At 47.8% G+C, this 20,000-nt stretch overlaps 1 protein-coding gene, 1 long non-coding RNA gene and 1 other non-coding gene across 5 annotated transcripts in view; 2 read left to right on the top strand and 1 right to left on the bottom strand.

Moving 5' to 3' along the window:
• LOC101339487 (uncharacterized) overlaps nt 1-1,121 on the top strand; it is a 3,436-nt gene extending 2,315 nt beyond the window's left edge. The window contains exon 2 of the transcript XR_012329640.1: nt 1,041-1,121. This is a non-coding gene — a transcript (uncharacterized protein). The remainder of the gene's footprint in view (nt 1-1,040) is intronic.
• Nucleotides 1,122-8,410: 7,289 nt separating this feature from the next.
• Nucleotides 8,411-15,885, top strand: RPS9 (ribosomal protein S9). 3 transcript variants are annotated; one of them, XM_019927381.3, is made up of 5 exons: nt 8,411-8,447; nt 8,704-8,819; nt 9,036-9,158; nt 14,383-14,569; nt 14,658-15,682. In XM_019927381.3, the coding sequence occupies exons 2-5, from the start codon at nt 8,723-8,725 to the stop codon at nt 14,668-14,670; spliced, it is 420 nt and encodes a 139-aa protein (XP_019782940.1). In that variant the 5' UTR covers nt 8,411-8,447; nt 8,704-8,722; the 3' UTR covers nt 14,671-15,682. The 3 variants fall into 3 exon arrangements, with proteins under 3 accessions (XP_019782940.1, XP_004332197.1, XP_019782939.1); XM_004332149.4 differs by having other exon boundaries at nt 8,414-8,447; nt 15,623-15,885; XM_019927380.3 differs by having other exon boundaries at nt 8,427-8,540; nt 15,623-15,885.
• On the bottom strand, nt 15,779-19,994 carry LOC117310974 (uncharacterized). Its single transcript, XR_004524965.2, has 3 exons — nt 18,441-19,994; nt 17,270-18,078; nt 15,779-16,911 (listed from the first exon to the last, which is right to left on the bottom strand). It is a non-coding gene; the product is annotated as an uncharacterized lncRNA (long non-coding RNA).
• Nucleotides 19,995-20,000: the final 6 nt, after the last annotated feature.

Genomic DNA, 20,000 nt, shown 5'->3' with positions numbered 1-20,000 from the left:
CTCCTCCTCTCTGACAACCACCTGTTTCTTCTCTGTATCTATGACTCTGTTTTTGTTTAGTTATGTCTATTCATTTGTTTTGTTTTTTAGATTCCACATATAAATAAAATCATACAGTATTTGTCTTTTTCTAGTTTATTTCAGTTAGCATAATACCCTCTATTATGCTGGTAAAGGTCCATCCAAGTTGTCAAAAATCCCAAGATTTCATTCTTTTTTATGGCTGAGTAGTATTCCGTTGTATGTGTATATGTGTGCGCGTGTGTGTGTGTGTGTGTATAAATACCACATCTTCTTTATTCATTCATCTATTGATGGGCATTTAGGTTGCTTCCATATCTTGGCTATTGTAAATAATGCTGCAGTAAACATAGAGGTGTGTGTATCTTTTCAAATTAGTGTTTTCATTTTTTTCAGATAAATACCCAGGAGTAGAATTGCTGGAAGCTTTGCTCTTTTAGATTTACGTTACCTGTTACTTAGTTTTCTGGAAAGTGCCCTACTCAGGGTCCTACTTTACTTGAAAGCATTCATCTAATCTGGGGGCAAACTATAGCCCCAGGTCAAATCCGGCCCACTGACTGGTTTTTTTTAAACAAAGTTTTATTGGAACACAGCCTTGTCCATTTGTTTACATATGCTCTGTGGCTGCTATGGTGCTAGAGTGGCAGATTTGAATGTTGGCAGCATGGCCCACAGAAACTGAAAATATTTACTCTCTGGCCCTTTTCAGAAGAATTTTGTTGACTCCTTTCTTCTATCTATTTTATTACGCCATCCTATTGTAAATTGTTTTCTTACTTCTTTTAGTCTGTTAGAGTCACTTCTCATTGGATATTTACATGATACCCTTTTGAGTTCTTCATGGCTTTGACTGACAACGATGTATTCAATTATTTGTTTTCATTTTTGTTTTTTTAAATAAGCTTATGCTATACATGTGTGTCAACTTGCCCCACCTCCAAGGTCCAGGGGTGTCTTTTAAAATACTGGTAGTGATAGCTGGAATCATCCCCATGTCCTCTGTGTGGACGTCCCAGTGTCTTCCAGCTCCCTGCCACTGGAAAGTGCTACCTGCCTCTCTCCTTCACCCAGGCGACCCGCTCCGTTTCCATGCTCACTACATCGCTCAGTGCTGGGCTCCCGGGGACCCCATCCCACTTCAGGACCTGGTTTCTGCTGGCCGCCTCGGCACCAGTGTCAGAAAGACACTGCTGCTTTGCTCTCCGCAGCCTGATGGTAAGGTGGTCTACACATCCCTGCAGTGGGCCAGCCTGCAGTGAACTCCAGAGACCTGTGGGCACGTGCCTGTGTCCTTGGCAAGAGCCTTTCTAGATGGTCCCAAGCTCATCTCCGAGTGGGAGGCTCGACCACCCTCCTGCCTCTCTCGGCAGTTAGTTTTTGATTCCAGATTTATAAACACTACATCCTTCTCATGTCCCTCCCTGATTCAAAGCACTTAGTGGCTGTGTTGTTTTTATAGTTACCTATTTCCAACTGTGAGTTTCTTGAGTGTGAAAGCTGATTCATCTCTGTTTCCTACAGGGCTTAGGTCCCAAAAGGTCTCAATAAACTTGTTGAATAAATGTGGAGTTTGTGATTTGAATCCTTATGACAGTCCTGGGAAATGTGGCCATTTGTGTCTGCTTGTACAGATGAGGAAAAGGCCTGGAGGTGGGGAAATGACTTGTCTGAGGTCACACATCTAGTAGGGAGCAGGGCTGGGATTTAAAACCTGGTCTTTCTTTTTTCTTTTTTAATTGATTGATTAATTTATTTATTTGGCTGCACTGCGCGTCTTGTGGGATCCTAGTTCCCCGACCAGGGATTGAACCCTGGGCCCTCAGCAGTGAAAGCGTGGAGTCCTAACTACTGGACCGCCGGGGGATTCCCAAACTTGGTCTTTCTGACACCGAATTTTGAGCTCTTCCACTGCACTAAACTTCCTTTTGAAAACATTTTTACAAGACATTTCAGATGCATGCAAAGGCATAAATAAAAATAACACATGAAGAAAAGAAGGAAGCGAGTGTTGCAGTTTTAGGATAGCCATTTGGAGTAGGGAGGGGAATGTCAGGGGTGGTCTTTTTCTTGCCTTGGGTGGTGTTATTCAGGTGTTTGGAGAATTACTTTTTTTTTTGCGGTACGTGGGCCTCTCTCTGTTGTGGCCTCTCCCGTTGCAGAGCACAGGCTCCGGACGTGTAGGCTCAGCGGCCATAGCTCACGGGCCCAGCCGCTCCGCGGCATGTGGGATCTTCCCGGACCGGGGCACGAACCCGCGTCCCCTGCATCGGCAGGCAGACTCTCAACCACTGCGCCACCAGGGAAGCCCTGAGAATTACTTTTTATACCATACATTTGTATTCTAGATCCTCCTTTAAGTGTATGTTCTATTCCACAATTTTTTACAAAAGCTAAAACACATACGTATGAAATATGCATTTGTAAAACGATCTATATAGCGCCTTTCTGCTTAAGAAATCAATAGAACGTTACCAGTACCAGCTTCCAATATTTATACATTGATTTTTTTTTAGACTTTCTAGACGTGGACCATTTTTATTTATTTAAAACAGTTTTTTAAACATTATTATTATCTTTAATATTTATTTATTTTTGGTTGCGTTGGGTCTTAGTTGCGGCATGCGGGATCCTTTCGTTGTGGCATGTGGGCTCCAGGGCGCAGGGGCTCTGTAGTTGCGGCGCTCTGGCCCTCTAGTGGTGGCCCATGGACTCACTAGTTGCAGCACGCGGGTTTGGGTAGCCCCACAGCATGTGGGATCTTAGTTCCTGGACCAGGGGAGCCATTTTTAAAGTCTTTATTAAATTTGCTATAATACTGCTTCTGTTTTATGTGTTGGTTTTTTGGCCGTGAGTCATGTGGGATCTTAGCTTCCCAACTGGGGATCAAACCCGTGCCCCTGCATTAGAAGGCAAAGTCTTTTTTTTTTTTAAATAAATTTATTTATTTTTGGCTGCATTGGGTCTTTATTGCTGTGCATGGGCTTTCTCTAGTTGCGGCGAGCGGGGGCTACTCTTCGTTGCGGTGCGCGGGCTTCTCATTGGGGTGACTTCTCTTGTTGTGGAGCATGGGCTCTAGGAGCGTGGGCTTCAGTAGTTGTGACGCACGGGTTTAGTTGCTCCGCGGCATGTGGGATCTTCCCGGACCAGGGCCCGAACCCGTGTCCCCTGCACTGGCAGGCAGATTCTTAACCACTGGGCCACCAGGGAAGCTCCTATATCTTGATTTTTTAAATGTGTAGCTTTGTTTGGTCACATAGATTTCGTTACTGTAATACAGTCACATGGTGAAAATTCTGGGGCTGAAAGTCTCCACCTCTGGTTCTCAATTTCTACCCCTCCCCCAATTTCTTCTTTCTTTCTTGCCCTATTTGGTGAATAAACTTGATAGACTCTTGATGTCCTGCAAGCTTAGATTATTTATTTATTTATTTTTGGCCGCACCGTGTGGCATGTGGGATCCTAGTTCCCCAAACAGGGATAGAACCCACACTCCCTGCAGTGGAAGCACGGAGTCTTAACCACTGGACCTCCAGGGAATTCCCTAAGCTTAGATTTTAATTTAAACTAGGATACTAACTCCTGCCTGGCTAACACTCTATACTTTTGCCTGTTTTGTAATTTCTCCAATACCTCTCTTCTCTCTACAACAAGGTACTTTGATGACTCAGTACCTGCGTCCTGAGTCTTCCCTCTCAAAAGTTCCTCATTAAAAACCATTCTGGGCTCCCCTGGTGGCGCAGTGGTTGACAGTCCGCCTGCCGATGCAGGGGACATGGGTCCATGCCCCGGTCCGGGAAGATCCCACATGCCATGGAGCGGCTGGGCCTGTGAGCCATGGCCGCTGAGCCTGTGTGTCTGGAGCCTGTGCTCCGCAACGGGAGAGGCCACAACAGTGAGAGGCCCGCGTACCGCAAAAAAAAAAAAAAAAAAAAAAAAAATATTCTGAGGGCCTCCACATGCAAAAAAGAAAAAATCCAGATACAGACGTTACACCCTTTACAAAAATTAACTCAAAATGGATCATCGACCTAAATGTAAAAATGCAAAACTATAGAACTCCAGGTAGATAACATAGGAGAAAACCTAGATGACCCTGGGTATGGCGATGACATTTTACTTTATTTATTTATTACTTTTTTAATACATTTATTTATTTTTATTTTTGGTTGCGTTGGGTCTTCGTTGCTGCGTGTGGGCTTTCTCTAGTTGCGGCGAGTGGGCTTCTCATTGCAGTGGCTTCTCGTTGCAGAGCACGGGCTCTAGGCGGGGGGGGGGGGGGCTTCAGTAGTTGTGGCACGCAGGCTCAGTAGTTGTGGCTTACAGGCTCTAGAGCGCAGTCTCGGTAGTTGTGGCACAAGGGCTTAGTTGCTCCTCAGCATGTGGGATCTTCCCAGACTAGGGCTGGAACCGGTGTCCCCTGCATTGGCAGGCAGATTCTTTACCACTGTGCCACCAGGGAAGTACCATCAATGACATTTTAGATACGGCACTAAAAGGCAAGATCTGTGAAAGAAAAAATAGATATGCTGGACTTCGTTAAAATTAAAAAACTTCTGTGAGAAAATATTGCAAAAGACACATCTGATACAGGATTGTTATCCAAAATATACAAAGAACTCTTCAAAGCCAACAATAAGAAAACAACCTGATTAAAAAAATGGACCAGAGACCTTAACAGATACCTCACCAAAGAATATAAAAAGATGCCAATACGCACGTGAAAAGATGTTCCACATCATCTGTCATCAAGGAATGCAAATTAAAGCAATGATGAGTGGGGAAGGTCATCACCCTTTCCCTATACATTGCCCTGTGCATCTCTTCCATCTGGATGTTCATGGGTTATATCCTTTTATAATAAACCTCTAATTTTAGTAAGTAAGGTGTTTCTCAGTTCTGTAAGCTGCTCTAGCAAATGAATCGAACCTGAGGAGAGGGTTGTTGGAAACTCTGAAACACCAATGATGCATGTATAGTTAAGTTATTCATACATTTAACAATGTTTTGACTGTCAGCTTATATGTTAAGCCTGTGCTAAGACACTGAAAAACAGGAAAGATGAGGTCTCTGCCCTCCTATAGACTTCTAAAAAAATTTATTTTTAAAAATTTTAAAAAATATTTATTTGGTTGCGTTGGGCGGGCTCCTTAGTTGCAGCTTGCTGGCTCCTTAGTTGTGGCATGCGAACTCTTAGTTGCGTCATGCACGTGGGATCTAGTTCCCTGACCAGGGATCGAACCCAGGCCCCCTGAATTGGAAGTGTGGAGTCTTAACCACTGCACCACCAGGGAAGTCCCTGCCCTCCTATAACTTTTTTGTCTGGGAGCTAACTTGTAAACAAGAAAACAAAAAAGAGCAAGGTAGTTTGACAGATACAGAAATACAATGAGAGAATAATAATGATAACGGTAGCTAACGCTGAGTGCTTTCTTGGTGCCAAGCACTATCCTAAGCAATTTGCATAGATTGCATCATTTCATCCTTATGATAACCCTATGAGGTGGGTGCGGTCGCCACCCCCATTTTATAGATGGGGAAGCTGAGGCACAGAATGACTGAGAAACTTGTCTGAAGTATTAGAGCTAGTAATTGAGGATTGCTGAATTTGAACCTAAGCATCTGGATAGAGCAGGGTGATGTCATAAAGGAAAGGATTGAGTGGGACTGTTGCTCTGAGGAGGGAATACTGACTGCTGAGTCTGCTGGACAGCAGCTGCATAAAACAGCGGTGAAGAGCATGGGCTATGGAGCCAGACTGTCCCAGCTGCAATGCTGGCCTGACTTCTAGTTGCTGAGAGACTGAATATACAAATAGACAATGGCCAGATCATATATGAAAACAGAACTCTGATCCACAGCCTGCAGCAGCCTGCCCAGAAAACCAGACCCCTTATCTGTAATAAACAGCTCAGCACTGGTCAGAATGGCCATCATCAAAAAGTCTACAAATAATACATGCTGGAGAGGGTGTGAAGAAAAGGGAACCCTCCTACACTCTTGGTGGGAATGTAAATTGGTGCAGCCACTATGGAGAACAGTATGGAGGTTCCTTCAAAAACTAAAAATAGAATTATCATATGATCCAGCAATCCCACTCCTGGGCACATATCCAGGGAAAACCATACTTCGAAAAGATACACGCACCCCAATGTCCATTGCAGCACTATTTACAATAGCCAGGACATGGAAGCAACCTAAATGTCCATCAACAGATGAATGGATAAAGAAGATGTGGTGTATATATACAATGGAATGTTACTCAGCCATAAAAAAGAATGAAATATTGCCACTTACAGCAACATAGACATAGAGATTTTCATACTAAGTGAAGTAAGTCAGACAGAGAAAGACAAGTATTCTATGATATCACTTATATGTGGAATCTAAAAAAATGATACGAAATGAACTTATTTGCAAAACAGAAACAGATTCACAGACATAGAAGACAAACTTATGGTCACCAAAGGGGACAATGTGGGGGAGGAATGATAAATTAGGAGTTTGGGATTAACATATACACACTACTATACGTAAAATGGATTAAAAAATAAGGATTTGCTGTATAGCACAGGGAAATATATTCAATATCTGTAATAACCTATAATGGAAAAGAATCTGAAAAAAATATATATTTATAACTCAATCACTTTGCTGTACAAGTGAAACTAACACAATATTGTAAATCAACTATACTTCAATAAACAAAAACAGCTCAGGAAGCCAGGCTGCTATAAGGCAGGCTTGTAGGAAGTAACAATCCAAGGGGCCAAATAATAACCCCTACAACAATAGGTCCAAAAGGGCCAGGACTTGATTAGTAATTCACAACTCTACTAATTTTGGCCCCACTTCCAATTTAGGACCAAGAAAAGAAAGCCAAATATGTACCCCAACCAATCGCATAGGGTACCTAACTTCTAGTCTGCCCATGTCTAGCTTCTCCATGACGACAGCCTCCAATCTGGGACACCTGAAGCCTTTCCTTTTTTTCTGCTATATAGCTTTCCCACACCTCTGCCTGCCTTTGAGTCTCTGCCAAAACATGAGTGATGGTGACTGACGCCCTTACGCTGAATAGATAGCCTTTGCTTGTTCTCATCCGGTCAGTCTTAATTTATTTCCACTTTGTGCAGTCTTGGGCAAGTTCTGTAACCACTTTTTGGTGCCTCAGTATCTGCCTCTATAAAATAGGATAATAGTATTAGTGCTCCTTAAGCAAGCATCTATAAAAGTATTACTATCAGGGAGGGCAACTTCTCTGAGAGTCCTCCTTAAATATGTATTAAGTAAGTTAACATATGTAAAGTTCTGAGAACAGGGCCTGATACATAGTAAATATTCCAGAATGTTACCTGTTACTATTTTTAGTAATGGAAATCATGGGTCACACGAATTAAAAACAAAACAAAACAAAAACAAACAAACAAAAAACCCATAAGGTGTTTAGCCCAAAGCCTAGCACATTTAGAGTGTTCATTAAATATTATCTAACAGCGATAAAGAAAGTCATTGGTGTGAATGGGATTATCCCAGAGAGGAAAGGACTAGAGGAAATAATCCTGAGAGGAAGATGTTGGCTGAGGAGATCAAAAAACAATGTATAACTTGCTCCAGGTTTATAACAAGAGGTGTCAGAACATTTTCCCTGTTCTGGAAACCCAAAGGAAACCTCAGGATGTAAACTGCTGTCTTTGATAAAGAGGCACAAAGCCTTTTAATCATTGGGTCTTAAGTTAAAAAAAAGTCAGTCACCTTCTTAAAGAGGCTTCCCTGACCATCCTATCTGGAGTACCATTTTCCCTAAGTCATTATCAGTAATTTATTTTCTTCAGAGCACCACTCTGAAATGATCTACTTTATTATTATTTTTTCCCTGTTCCCCTAAGGCTCAAAGCTTCACGAGTAGAGGATTTGTTTTAGGGTTCAAAAGGGCAGACTGGCTTCTGGCTGTGCTTCGGGTTGACATTCTGATATGAAAAATGATTTTTTTCATTATTCATGGATATAACATTATCTTCTGGAAGGAGCTTTGATTTCGCACAGCTCCAACCGTCTGGGGATCTTTTCACAGAGACGGAGCCGGCTGAAGTCTAGTGGCGGTAGCGGTGAATACTCCAACTTTATACCGCGACTCAGAGGCTAGCTGACGGCACTTAAGTAACCACCCGAGGGCGGAGAGGAGTCCTCACTTCTCACCTGACGACGCTCCCACACCTTGTCAGCTAGAGACGGGGTCCTCCCAACTTAGCACGCCGCTCTGGCCCAACCTCTCGTCTCTATTGCTTTTTCCGCCCGCCAACGTCTTTTCTGATTGGTGCAGGCGGGCGCTGCGCGTGCTGGCGTCACAAGACGGCGGCGCTGCTATAAGAGCGCGACCGGGGGACGCGTGCGCCTCTTTCTCGGTTACCGAAGCGGGCGGGAAGGTGAGGTGTAGCGCTGTGTTCTTTATTCCGGGTGTGGGTTGTAGGGTCTTGCGGACCATCCGAGCTTTAATGAGTTCGCTAAAGAAGATGCAGGTGAGATGAAGGTGGTTGTAGAGTAGTAGGAATGGTATCGGTTATAAAAGCTTGAGGGACGGTTCTCGCGATATTTTCCTGGGCGCCGCGAGGTTCTAGCTGAGTTGTGGGACTGCGCAGGCGCTGTTCCGAGTCCTCACTGTCCACTCTCCATTCCGCACAGACGGGCAAGTAGAGCCAGCATGCCGGTGGCCCGGAGCTGGGTTTGTCGCAAAACCTATGTGACCCCGCGGAGACCCTTCGAGAAGTCCCGCCTCGACCAAGAGCTGAAGCTGATCGGTGAGTGACTAATGCAGAGTTTCTGCTTCCCGGGCCGGGGAAGCTAACACGTGGGTGAGGCTGCCCACGTGCTCATTCTACTGGAATCCCTTCGGTGTGTCCCCCTCCCTCTTCGCCAAATTCGGGATCGTTCGTTGTTTAGATTTTCTGTACCCCGAAACTACCAATCCTTTTCACTAGTCCGTGGGACTGAACTTGTTCGCCCATTCTTTGCAGGCGAGTATGGGCTCCGGAACAAACGTGAGGTCTGGAGGGTCAAATTTACCCTGGCCAAGATCCGCAAGGCTGCCCGGGAGCTGCTGACGCTGGATGAGAAAGACCCGCGGCGTCTGTTTGAAGGTGTGTATGGGGAACGTTGGGCTTCAGTTTCCTCTTGATTAGAACTAACAGTGCTCAGCAAGCTTGGCCACCTGGCTCTAGCTGTACACAGTGTAGCAAAACAGTACTGCTTATGTGTCTTGTTTACTGGGGGTGGGAGTAGACTGAAATTTCTGAAATGTCGGATGGTTCTAGCAGGGAGCGAGCTTTACTGCGTACACTTGCCTGCTTTAACGTGGTGGTCAAGGACATTTGCTCAAGGTCTGAACAGGATTTCAGAAATCCACAGGATTTCTTCCCTGTGGATTTCACAGGGAAGAACATTCCAGGTGATTTTGGAGAGGGTACAGATCGTATAGTAATTACAGTGACTAAAAAAATTGTGGTAAGGTACACGTGACAGAATTTATCATCTTTTAGACTCTTAAAGTTCTAAATTTCTACTTTGAGATGGAGAGTTAATGGAGGGCTTTCGGAAGGAATGATTGACATGATCAAATTTTAGTAGGACCTCTTAGATTGTCAAGTGGCAAAAATATTAAGATAGCTGGTATTATATAAAGCTCACTGAATGCCTTTTTCTAAGCTCTTGGTGTACATTATTTAATCTGCACAAGCAGCCTCATAGCAGGTACTGATAATACTTCTTCAAATGAGCAAATGGTCAGAGGCCTCCCACCATAGGTGGGACTGGAGGGCAGGCTCCAGAGTTCAGGTGAGTTCAGCGATGGGGATGGAATGAGGATTCCAGGGGAAGCTTAGAGAACATCACCAAAAGTTGAAACAGTGTCTAAGTGTAAGATGTAATCAGTAGACTTGGTTAGTGTGTTCTACATTGTATCCTGGTGTGGAAGATACATATGTACACACACACACACATACATACATACAGTTTGTGATTCTGACAGATGTGAATTTGGCTGTAGGTGGTTCTGTATCTTGTTTTTTCTTGTTTTTTTTTTTGTAACAGTTTTTATTGGGATAAAACTTACACAACATGAAGTTTACTCAGAGTGTCTACAGCTTGTTTTTAGTTAGTTGCCTCTAAAACTGGCCACGGCCTAGGTGTCATCTTGATAACTTGCGTTTGGCCTGTCCCTGGGAAATCTTGATTTCTGGTGAAAAGCAGGAGGGGCTGGGAAACCCGCCAGGCTTCCTTGGGCACCTCACTTTTTATTCTCAATCAGGGTTGCTAGTCTGATTTTTCTCCCAAACTGTGGCTAAGGAAGTGCTGTTACACTCCTCGCTGTTAAGCATGAGTGGTCATCCATATTAGAGGCTGAGAAAGGCTTGGAGCGCGTGTAACTAACTACCACACATTTATCACTTTTGTCTGTCCTAGACCCATAAACTGCTTTGACAGTCTCATGATAATTGAGGAATCTCCCCCGTGGACACTGGTATTGGGTGGGACTTTATCCCCGAGTCTGGGGCCGAAGCTGGTTCTGGTCTCAGGGGGAGCTTGCTGAAGATAGAGATAATCACAGAGAAACTTAGGTGATAAGCAGTCATGTGACCAAGAGATGGCATAGGGCAGTGTGAGAGGCCAGTGTCCGGGGATTATTTGGTTTTCCAGGGTGGAAGTTGCAGGAGGGAAGCATCAGGTAGCACACTTCCTAGTGAATGAAGCTCTTTAGATTCCTGGGGTGGGGAGGAGGAGCCTGCAAGCTCTCAGGCGTTCTGCAGCCTTTCCCACTAAGGTGTGAGAGTCTCATCTGATAAAAAGACTTACTGGTTCATTCAGTCCCTTACAGGTGTGAACTCCTTCCTTACACCAGCTTAAGGAGGACAGGTATTACATCCATTTTTCACATTAGAAACTAAGGCACTTACAGGCTTGCCGCATGCCATAGTGACAAGGGCCCCTTTGCCACTGAGGTGCCCACTGGCTTACATTTTTAAAAAATTTATTGGTTTGGATTTTACATTTAAAAAACTGATTCTGGGGGGCTTCCAGTGGTTAAGACTCCACGCTCCCAATGCAGGGCCCTGGGTTCGATCCCTGGTCAGGGAACTAGATCCCACATGCATGCCGCAACTGAGTTTGCATGCCACAACTAAGGAGCCCTCGAGCTGCAGCTAAGGAGCCGGCCTGCCTCAACTAAGACCTGGCACAACCAAATAAAAGTAAATAGATGGATAGATAGATAAACAGATAGATAAAATTAGTCTAAAAAAAAGGAAAACTGATTGATTGTTAATGCTTTGGCCAGATGGAGCCCATGTAACAATTTTTAGTAGTTGGGCATGATCCTGTTGAAGATGCAGTTTATGGGTGTTATTTTTGTCTTCATACCACATAAGGTTTTTCCTGTATTGATGACCCTCCCCATTGTTTAAGGATGTAGGTGTTTTAATAGTAAATATGAAATATACTTTTGAAGTAATACAGGTTGAATTATTGTCAGGTTTCTATTTTCTAATGTAAGGACAAAAAGGCATGAAGTGTCCAAACTGGTAGATAATCCCAAACTCACTTTTGTTTACCTTTGAGTAAGTTTTTATATTACTATTTGAATATCATGTCTGTTTTAAATTGAGGTATAATTTATAATTCATTATTATATTAGTTTCAGGTACACTTAGTTTTATAGTTATAAAACTTTTTCTTGTGATGAGAAGTTTTAAGGTCTCATTGTGTTTTTGAGTTGCATTTTCCTGATGATTAATGATGTTGAGCACCTTTTCTTGTGCTTTTTGGCCACCTGTATGTCTTTGGGAAAACGTCTATTCAGATCATCTTCCCGTTTTTAATTGAGGTGTTTGTTTTTTTGGGTTTTTAAAATAATTTTTTATAGATTTATTTAGTTTTGGCTGCGTTGGGTCTTCATTGCTGCTCGTGGGCTTTCTCTAGTTGTAGGGAGCAGAGGCTACTCTTCATTGCGGGGCGCAAACTTCTCATCGCGGTGGCCTCTCGTTGCAGAGCGTGGGCTTTAGACACTTGGGCTTCAGTAGTTGTGGCTCGCTGGCTCTAGAGTGCAGGCTCAGTAGTTGTGGCGCACGGGCTTAGTTGCTCAGATTAGTTGTGGCGTGTGGGATCTTCCTGGACCAGGGCTCGAACCTGTGTCCTCTGCATTGGCAGGCAGATTCTTAACCACTGCGCCACCAGGTAAGTCCATCATTTCTGCTCTTAAGTTGTATGAGTTCATTACATATTTTGGGTATTAACTCCTTATTAGATACATGATTTGCAAATATTTTCTCCCATTCTGTATGTTGCCTTTTCATTTCGTAATTTCTTTTGCTGTGCAGAAGCTTTTTTGGTGTGGTCCCACTTGTTGATTTTTTTTCGTTTGTTTGTTTGTTTTTGGTACGCGGGCCTCCCACTGCTGTGGTCTCTCCCGTTGCGGAGCACAGGCTCTGGACTCGAAGGCCCAGCGGCCATGGCTCACGGGCCCAGCCGCTCCGTGGCATGTGGGATCCTCCTGGACCGGGGCACGAACCCGCGTCCCCTGCATCGGCAGGCGGACTCTCAACCACTGTGCCACCAGGGAAGCCCTGATTTTTGCTTTTGTAGCCTTTGCTTTAGGGTCAAATCCAAAAAAATCATCTCCAAGATATGTCAAGGACCTTACTGCCTATGTTTTCTTCTAGGAGTTTCCTGGCTTCAGGTCTTACATTCAAGTCTTTAATCCATTTTGAGTTTCCCCCCCCCACACACCCGCACCACCACCACACAGCTTGTGGGATCTTAGTTCCCCGACCAGGGATTGAGGAACCTGGGCCACGCCAGTGAAAGCACCCAGTCCTAACCACTGGACTGCCTGGGAATTCCCGATTTTGAGTTAATTTTTGTGTACAGGTTAAGGTAGGGGTCCTGTTTCATTCTTGCATGTGACTGTCCAGTTTTCCCAACACCATTTATTGACGAGACTTTTCTTTCCCCATTATATATTCCTGGCTCCTTTGTTGTAAATTGACCATTAATTTGTGTGGGTTTATTTCTGGGATCTTTATTCTGTTCCCTTGATGTGTTTTTTATGCCAATATCATACTGTTTTGATTACTCTAGCTTTGTAATGTATATAGCTTTGTTCTTAAGATTGGCTTTAGCTATTCAGGGTCTCGTGGTACCATAAAAATTTAGGATTCTTTGTTCTTTTTCTGTGAAAAATGGCATTGGAATTTTGATAGGGATTGCATTGAATCTGTATATTGCTTTTAGGTAGTGTGGACATTTTAACTATATCTTTCCATTTATTTGTGTCTTAAATATTTTTCATCAGTGCCTTATATTTTTCATTGTGTAGGCTTTTCATCTTTTATGCGGTTGTAAATGGGAGAATATCCTTGTTTTGTGTTCAGCATTTATTCAGTGCATATTATGACCTGGGGTGTTGGGAAAGGTATATAGTACATATAGTATGTTTCTGCATTTAGATTCTGGTCTGGTAGGTTCCTGGTCTGCTAGGAAGACTTTTGTAATCACAGTGAGCCATCTTTCCTTCAAGCTTTGCCTGGGGGCAAGGGAGGGGATGGGTGGTAATGGTGCTTTTGCCCCCAGTGTCAGTGTGTTAGTGATAATCCTGTGTGGTGATGAGGAGCTCAGTGAGTGTGAGCCTGGGGGAAGGGGTTTGCCCACAGCATCCCACGAGCTGTCCTGAGTGGAGCTTTGGATGCCCATGGACAGGAAGTAGCGAGGCCTCCTGAAAGTAGAGTTGTGTAAAAGGTAGAAGCTGACCTCTGCTGGATTACTTTATGCCAGGCATTGTTAGGTCCACACCATCTTTTTAGTAGAAAATCTCAGAATGACAAAATGGATGACATGTACTCAGCTTAAATGTATGCCCAGTCTTTTTCAGGCCTATAAGATTGGTTCTGATACTGTTCCAATATTATAGATACGGAAGGTGGTTTAACCTCATTTGATTAGTAGGGCTTTCTTGACTCTAGAATATTAGCTCTTAGCTGCCCTGCTGTGTTATGGGAGGAATAGTTTAGGAACAGCAGCACTTAGACTTTTGCAGATGAATGCTAAGCCTTTCAAGAGGGTTGTCTCGTTTCCTCTTCCCAACAACTCTGGAAGGTTCTTCCTTTTCCAGGTGAGCAGAGTTGTGTGTAGCCACCTGCCTTAGGGTAGTGTGAGGATTCCGTTAGTCATGTAATAGCATGTTGAGTCCTGTATCAGAATTAGCTCTTACTTCCTACTTTGTCCCACCACCATGATTTGGAGGTGGAGGATTTGAACCCACAAGTCTGAGGTCGGCCAGAATGCTGAGGCAGGCCTTCTTTCCCCTCTTACCAGGCAATGCCCTGCTGCGGCGACTCGTCCGTATCGGGGTGCTGGATGAGGGCAAGATGAAGCTGGATTACATCTTGGGCCTGAAGATTGAGGATTTCTTGGAGAGACGCCTGCAGACCCAGGTCTTCAAGCTGGGCCTGGCCAAGTCCATCCACCACGCCCGTGTGCTGATCCGCCAGCGCCATATCAGGTACCACCTCTGGGCTCCCTGAGCCTTCCCCACCCCATCCCCTCTGATGGTTGCCCTCACTAAGCCGCTGTCCCTATCTCCTGTGCAGCCCTTGGAGGTGATGAAGGTGTGAGCTCCCCTTGAGGGTGCAGATTGACCCCCTACAAACAGCTCACGGGGGAGCTGGGGGCAGCCTCATCCCCCCCGTAGCCCAGCGCAAGGGTCACTGCGGCCGGAGCCGTACACCTTGCGAAGGCTTCTACGAGGCGTGCAGGTAGCTGGACAGGTAACAGCCCTTGGTGTCCAGTTGCGAGGAGTCATTGGGGCTAACTGACTTGTGTGGGTTCGGCTGTGTAGTGGGCCCTTGTGGAGCCACTCCAGGCCCTGATCACCACAGTGCACTCTCCTGTCGGCCTTAATTTGGTGAGTTCACCACAGGCCAAGGTCTGCCACAGTGAAGACCAGAGGCCAGATGGGTCTTTATCTGAGTACTCAGTTTACCCTTTGTAAATTGGGCCCTGTTCATGAGGCCCAGTTGAGCTGTGTAGTAAGTGGGTGGGATACATGCATACTGAATTTCTGCCGCAGCCTTTCGTTAGCCGTGTGACCCATGGGCAGGAGCCTCTCAACGTTGCTTGTCTGAAATGAAACAACCCCAGTCCTTTCGGGTTGCTGCTTCGAAGACAGTGAAACTGCACGTGCTAATAGAGCTCAGTGTGTGACACACACAGTTGGGAATATTTGAAGTGTCTGGCACAGCTGTGTATTTGAAAAGCAGGTCTTGGGTTTATATGCTGCCACCTCACCTCATTCGCTCTGGCCTCGTGGGTTACTGCTGAATTGCTCTCTCCCTTCTGTGAGGTGTGAATGTAAAGGTGGATGCGTTTGTGTGAATTAGGTGATGCCTGAAAGCTCTCCGGAACACACAGCAGTTCTTTAGGATCAGGAGCCCTTCCCGTTTATTGCTTCAGAGTCAGTGCAGCTCTATAGCACCAGCCCTGTCAGCTGCAAAGCACAGGCAGAGGAGGGCAGCGTCCTGCTTCCCTGTCCTGCTCACCTGCCGTCCCCCTCCAGGGTCCGCAAGCAGGTGGTGAACATCCCGTCCTTCATTGTCCGCCTGGACTCCCAGAAGCACATCGACTTCTCCCTCCGTTCTCCGTACGGGGGCGGCCGCCCAGGCCGCGTGAAGAGGAAGAACGCCAAGAAGGGCCAGGGCGGGGCTGGAGCTGGCGATGACGAGGAGGAGGATTGAGCCCACCCGAGCCCACCCGGGCCCGCCAGGACTGATGGAGTCTAGTTTTCCAGTCAGATAATAAAACGACATCCACACTTCAGAACTGGTGTTCATTGGTGTGCCTCTTTTCCTCCGTGCTCTGAACACAAGCCTTCTGTGGTGGGAAGTGCAGGCTGCGTCCTTCAGCGGGTTTCCACACGTGCACAGAGGGGCCGGGTCGGCTTTGTTCAGGTGCTTGAGACCACCTGCGAGATGGTGGTCCTTTTCCTCTTAGGGCTGGGCTACGGTGTCCTAACAAATGTCTCTACACTTATCACAGCAGGGAGACCAGTAGTAGTGTGAGGAAGGTTCTTTGAGGCAAAACCAGAAGGAAATTCTCAGCCACCCATTTGCATGTGGGGTGAGGAGTCATTTCCAGGCAGAGGATTTAGGGGAACCCTGCCCCTCCCCCTGCATTTGGAGTTTCTGATGATATTCTTGGTCCCAAGGGAGGCGGGCTCCCCTTTCCTCTGTTTGAGAAGCTACCTCAGGCAGGGAAGGAAGGGGCTTGGTCTCAGGAAATGAGGAACACTTGGCATTGAGCAGCTGCAGCCACAGGGCACACTAGTCCCGGTCTGGGGGGGTTTGTGGGTGTTATGCAAGTGTGATGTAAGAGCCAGCTTCACAGTCAGGGCTCAGGGTTCTTCGCGAAGTCTGTGGAGCCTGCAGAAGAATCCAGGTCCTCGCAGCTACTTGGGCTGGGTGGTAGGCCTCCCTCACCCCAAGGTGTTGATGGCAGTAGGGTCCTTGAGGTCAGGACCCTTGGTAGGGACCATAAAATCAGCTGTGATGTCCATGGAGTTCTGGAAGCAGTTGGCTTCCAGGAGGTCTCAGAAGCTCCTGGTGGTTCGTGTGAGGACTCCAGGCTGGCTGGAGTTTGGTATAAGCATTTATGGGGGCAGCTCCTGGGGGTCCCTGGAGCGTGGGGTCTGGGTCCTTCCTGGGCTAGCGGACGGCGAGAGCATCATACACGCTGGGCTCTGCTGGGGGCTCCCCTGACTGGGCGGGCAGGGGTTGCAGTCTCCCGTCTGAGGGTCGAGTGGTTCAGCTGGGCATAGGTCACATCCTGGGGAGCTTCAGATGCTGCGGCCTGGAGTGGGGGAGAGGGAGGGAGGGTGGTTGGGTGGGGGAAGCCTCGGGGCCCGGGAGGGAAAGGAGGCACTCCTTGGTGGTCTCAGTCATCAGGGCTCTGCTGGAGACAGTGAGCACTGGTCTCCGAATCTTTCCTTCCTTCAGTCCCTGTAGCTTTCAGCCTCAGGGAGGAGGGAAGTGAAGGAAGTTGAAATTCCTGTGACTGGTGGCTCGTTGTGTAAGTTTGGTGCAGGGAAGAGGGCAGGACTGGAGATAGGAATTGGGTGTGGCGTCATCAACATGGAGGGACAGTGGGACCCCGCTGCAGCCTGGGAGCGAGCTAGGGTTCTCCAGTGTGAACAGGAGCTGATCCTCACCTGTTAACCAACGCACGTTGCTGGATCACCCAACCTGGAGCAGCCAAGGGACGAGCGAGTATTTTAGAATCCTCTGGAGTTTAGAAGGCATCCCCTCTGGGCCTCTCTGCAACCCCAGGATTGGATTTAGCCCCTTTGTGGGGGGCACAGACTCTTAGCCCTAACCTTCAGCCCTGCCAGCTCGACCTGAGCATTCAACACCTTGAAGGTCAGAGGAGACCAGGTGTGGGGTTGCAGCAGCCCACAGGGCAGGTCCTTCCAGAAGGGAGAGGCTGCCAGGAGTTGAGAGGCGTCAGGGTTCAGTGTCCGCTGGATTTAACGTCTGAACAAGGAGGTGTGGGTGCCCTGGTCAGGATTGGGGGAGCTGACCTGACCAGCTGCCTGCCGTCCTCCGGATGTGTGTCTTCCACGACAGCATACGGTGGGGACAGAACAAGGGGGTCCCATCTCTTGCCGAGATTCCCTGACATCTCACACAGCAGATGTCCAGAGAGGGTCAGTGATGTGGCCAAGACCACACAGTATCAGATTCGAGCTCTCACATCCCCAAGCCCAGAACCCTTTCCAACCACTCCCCGGTGTCCACTGGCCACCCACATTGTCTGGCCTTGTCTCCTGCCCCCAGGATGGCCCCTCTTCCCCTTACACAAGCTCTCCTGGACGTCAGCAGCTGGGCTGGAGCTCGGCAGGGAGAGAGGAGTGTGAGGGGCAGTGCGGGAGCTGCGCGCAGGCTGGCCGGGGTGGGAGTCTTTGGGAGAGGTCTTGCCTCTTCTGCCGGCCTCTGTCCTTGAGCACTGATGCTGCAGCTGCTGCAGGAAGTTGGGAATCGGCCTCCAACCCACCCCAGAGCCCTTCTCTAGGGTTACAGTAAGATCCGCGAGGGCCTACGAACTGATAAGATTATAATCCCCTCCCACCTCCATAACGAAGTCAAGAGAAAAACCTAAACTATAAAATACGAAACTTGTATGTGTTTTCAAACATTTCGTAAGTTTAAAAAAACAAAAGAATAAAATACGTGTACACTTGTATTTAATCTCTTTAGATTTTCTCATTCGGAGATGCTGGAGGAGTTTTCTAACCTGATTTCACCCGTCTCTTAGGTTTCCCTTTGGCTGGTGCCCTAAGCCCACCACCTCCAGGGGCCTGGGTTAGCCCGTTCCCTACTCACCCGACTTCCTGCGTCTGCTCTGACCCCGGTGTCGGACGACGAGGACGAGGGGCAGCAGGACGAAGGCCACTGAGACCCCAGTCAGGATGTTCAGGTACCATTTGAGACCTGGGGCACCAGTGATGTCATGAGTGAGCCCAAGATGCCCTTTAATTGAGCGCCTACTGTGTGCAGGCTCGTGCTGGGGTCTGTGCATTCATCTCCTCTAACTTTCACAACAATCGTGCAACAGTGAGTGTCACTCCCACCCGCTTTACAGATGAGGAGATTGAGGCACAGAGGAAATGCACATGCCTCAGGCCGCCCAGCCTGCATGTGGCAGAGGTGGGGTTGGAACCCAGGACTGTGGGCTCCCTTGTGTTTTTTTAAATTATTTTTTTAATGCTGTCGCCTCCAGGCAGAACACCAGTGCAGAGACGTGTCCCTCAAACCCAATCCCTACTCCTCTGCCAGCCCAGCCCAGATCTGTCCCCACTCTGCAGAGGCCTGGCATCCCCCCGCGGGGCCCGAGTGGACAAGGGTGTGTGTGTCTGGGAGGGGCAGGCGGGAGGCTCTGGCCTTCCTGAGCTCTAAACAGGGCCTGTGCTGAGGGCTCCCCATTGAGGGAGGAAGCAGGAGGGCTCCTCCACGCAGGTGAGCCTCGGACTCTGCGAGGAACATGACTCAGCTAAGATCGCAAGCCCGGGAAGTAGCAGAGCGGTGACTTCCAAGCCCTGTCCTTCCCTGACCCCACGGCCGCTCGTTGGAGGGCTGAAGCCCCTGACTTCAAGCAGGAGGGCGCAGACACCATCCCCATGCACAGTGTGGGAGCAGACGTCTTGCCCTTTGCAGTCAGGGAAGTGGGTCCCAGTGAGAAGAAGGAACTTTCCTCAGGCCATTAACTCAGGAAGTGGCTGAGCCAAGACCAGACTGAGCTCCTCCCACCACCACCTCCACACACAGACCCTCACTCACCCGTCTGCACACCTGACTGTAGGGGAGAAGCTGATCCTCAGAGCCTCCTGGGGGTCAGGACAGGAGGGGAGAGCCAGGGGCTGCTTCTCCCCACACAGCCCACTGCTCCTGCCCCAGGATGGGCCCCGACATCTCCCTCTCCATGAGCCCCCACCCTTCATCCACCAGCCGCAGAGCCCCGGGAGCCCTTTGGTCTCCCCGCATCTCTGCCCGACTCCCAGCCCGCTGGGACACAAGCTGTGCCAGGGCCTGTGATCTTGGTCCCTTGGGGACTGAGGCCACTGCTAGCCACCCGCTCTTGTGTCATTCTCTCAGGGTGAGGGGCTACGAGGATTGGGGACCAGAGGAGGATGGAGATGCGGGGGGGGGGGCTCTGATCTTTCCCCCTTCTGGTCAGCCCCGAGTCTTCCCTACCACCTGGAACATGTCTGGACCCCAGGGATGAGGATGGTGCAGGGAAGGGAGTTGCTCTGGCCTTGTCCATCCCTTTACTGTTGATTCTCCTCCTTCTGTGACCCCCTCACTCCCAGCCCAGCCCAGAGCTGGGGACAAGACCCTGAACTGACCAGGAAGACACAGAGGGCCAGGGCTGGGGTCCCTCACCTG

This window comes from Tursiops truncatus, unplaced genomic scaffold (genome assembly GCF_011762595.2).
Source record: "Tursiops truncatus isolate mTurTru1 unplaced genomic scaffold, mTurTru1.mat.Y mat_scaffold_842_arrow_ctg1, whole genome shotgun sequence".
In the NCBI taxonomy this organism is placed as follows: Eukaryota; Metazoa; Chordata; class Mammalia; order Artiodactyla; family Delphinidae; genus Tursiops; species Tursiops truncatus.
The sequence above is the reverse complement of the archived record's forward strand: the minus strand, read 5'-3'. Positions and strand labels throughout refer to the sequence as shown.

Bases quoted from the DNA above. Each gene is read 5' to 3' on its own strand.
- RPS9 (XM_004332149.4), top strand. From the start codon at position 8,723: ATGCCGGTGGCCCGGAGCTGGGTTTGTCGCAAAACCTATGTGACCCCG. The intron at 8,820-9,035 runs GTGAGTGACTAA...CATTCTTTGCAG, and splicing joins CCAAGAGCTGAAGCTGATCG to GCGAGTATGGGCTCCGGAAC. The intron at 14,570-15,622 runs GTACCACCTCTG...GTCCCCCTCCAG, and splicing joins ATCCGCCAGCGCCATATCAG to GGTCCGCAAGCAGGTGGTGA.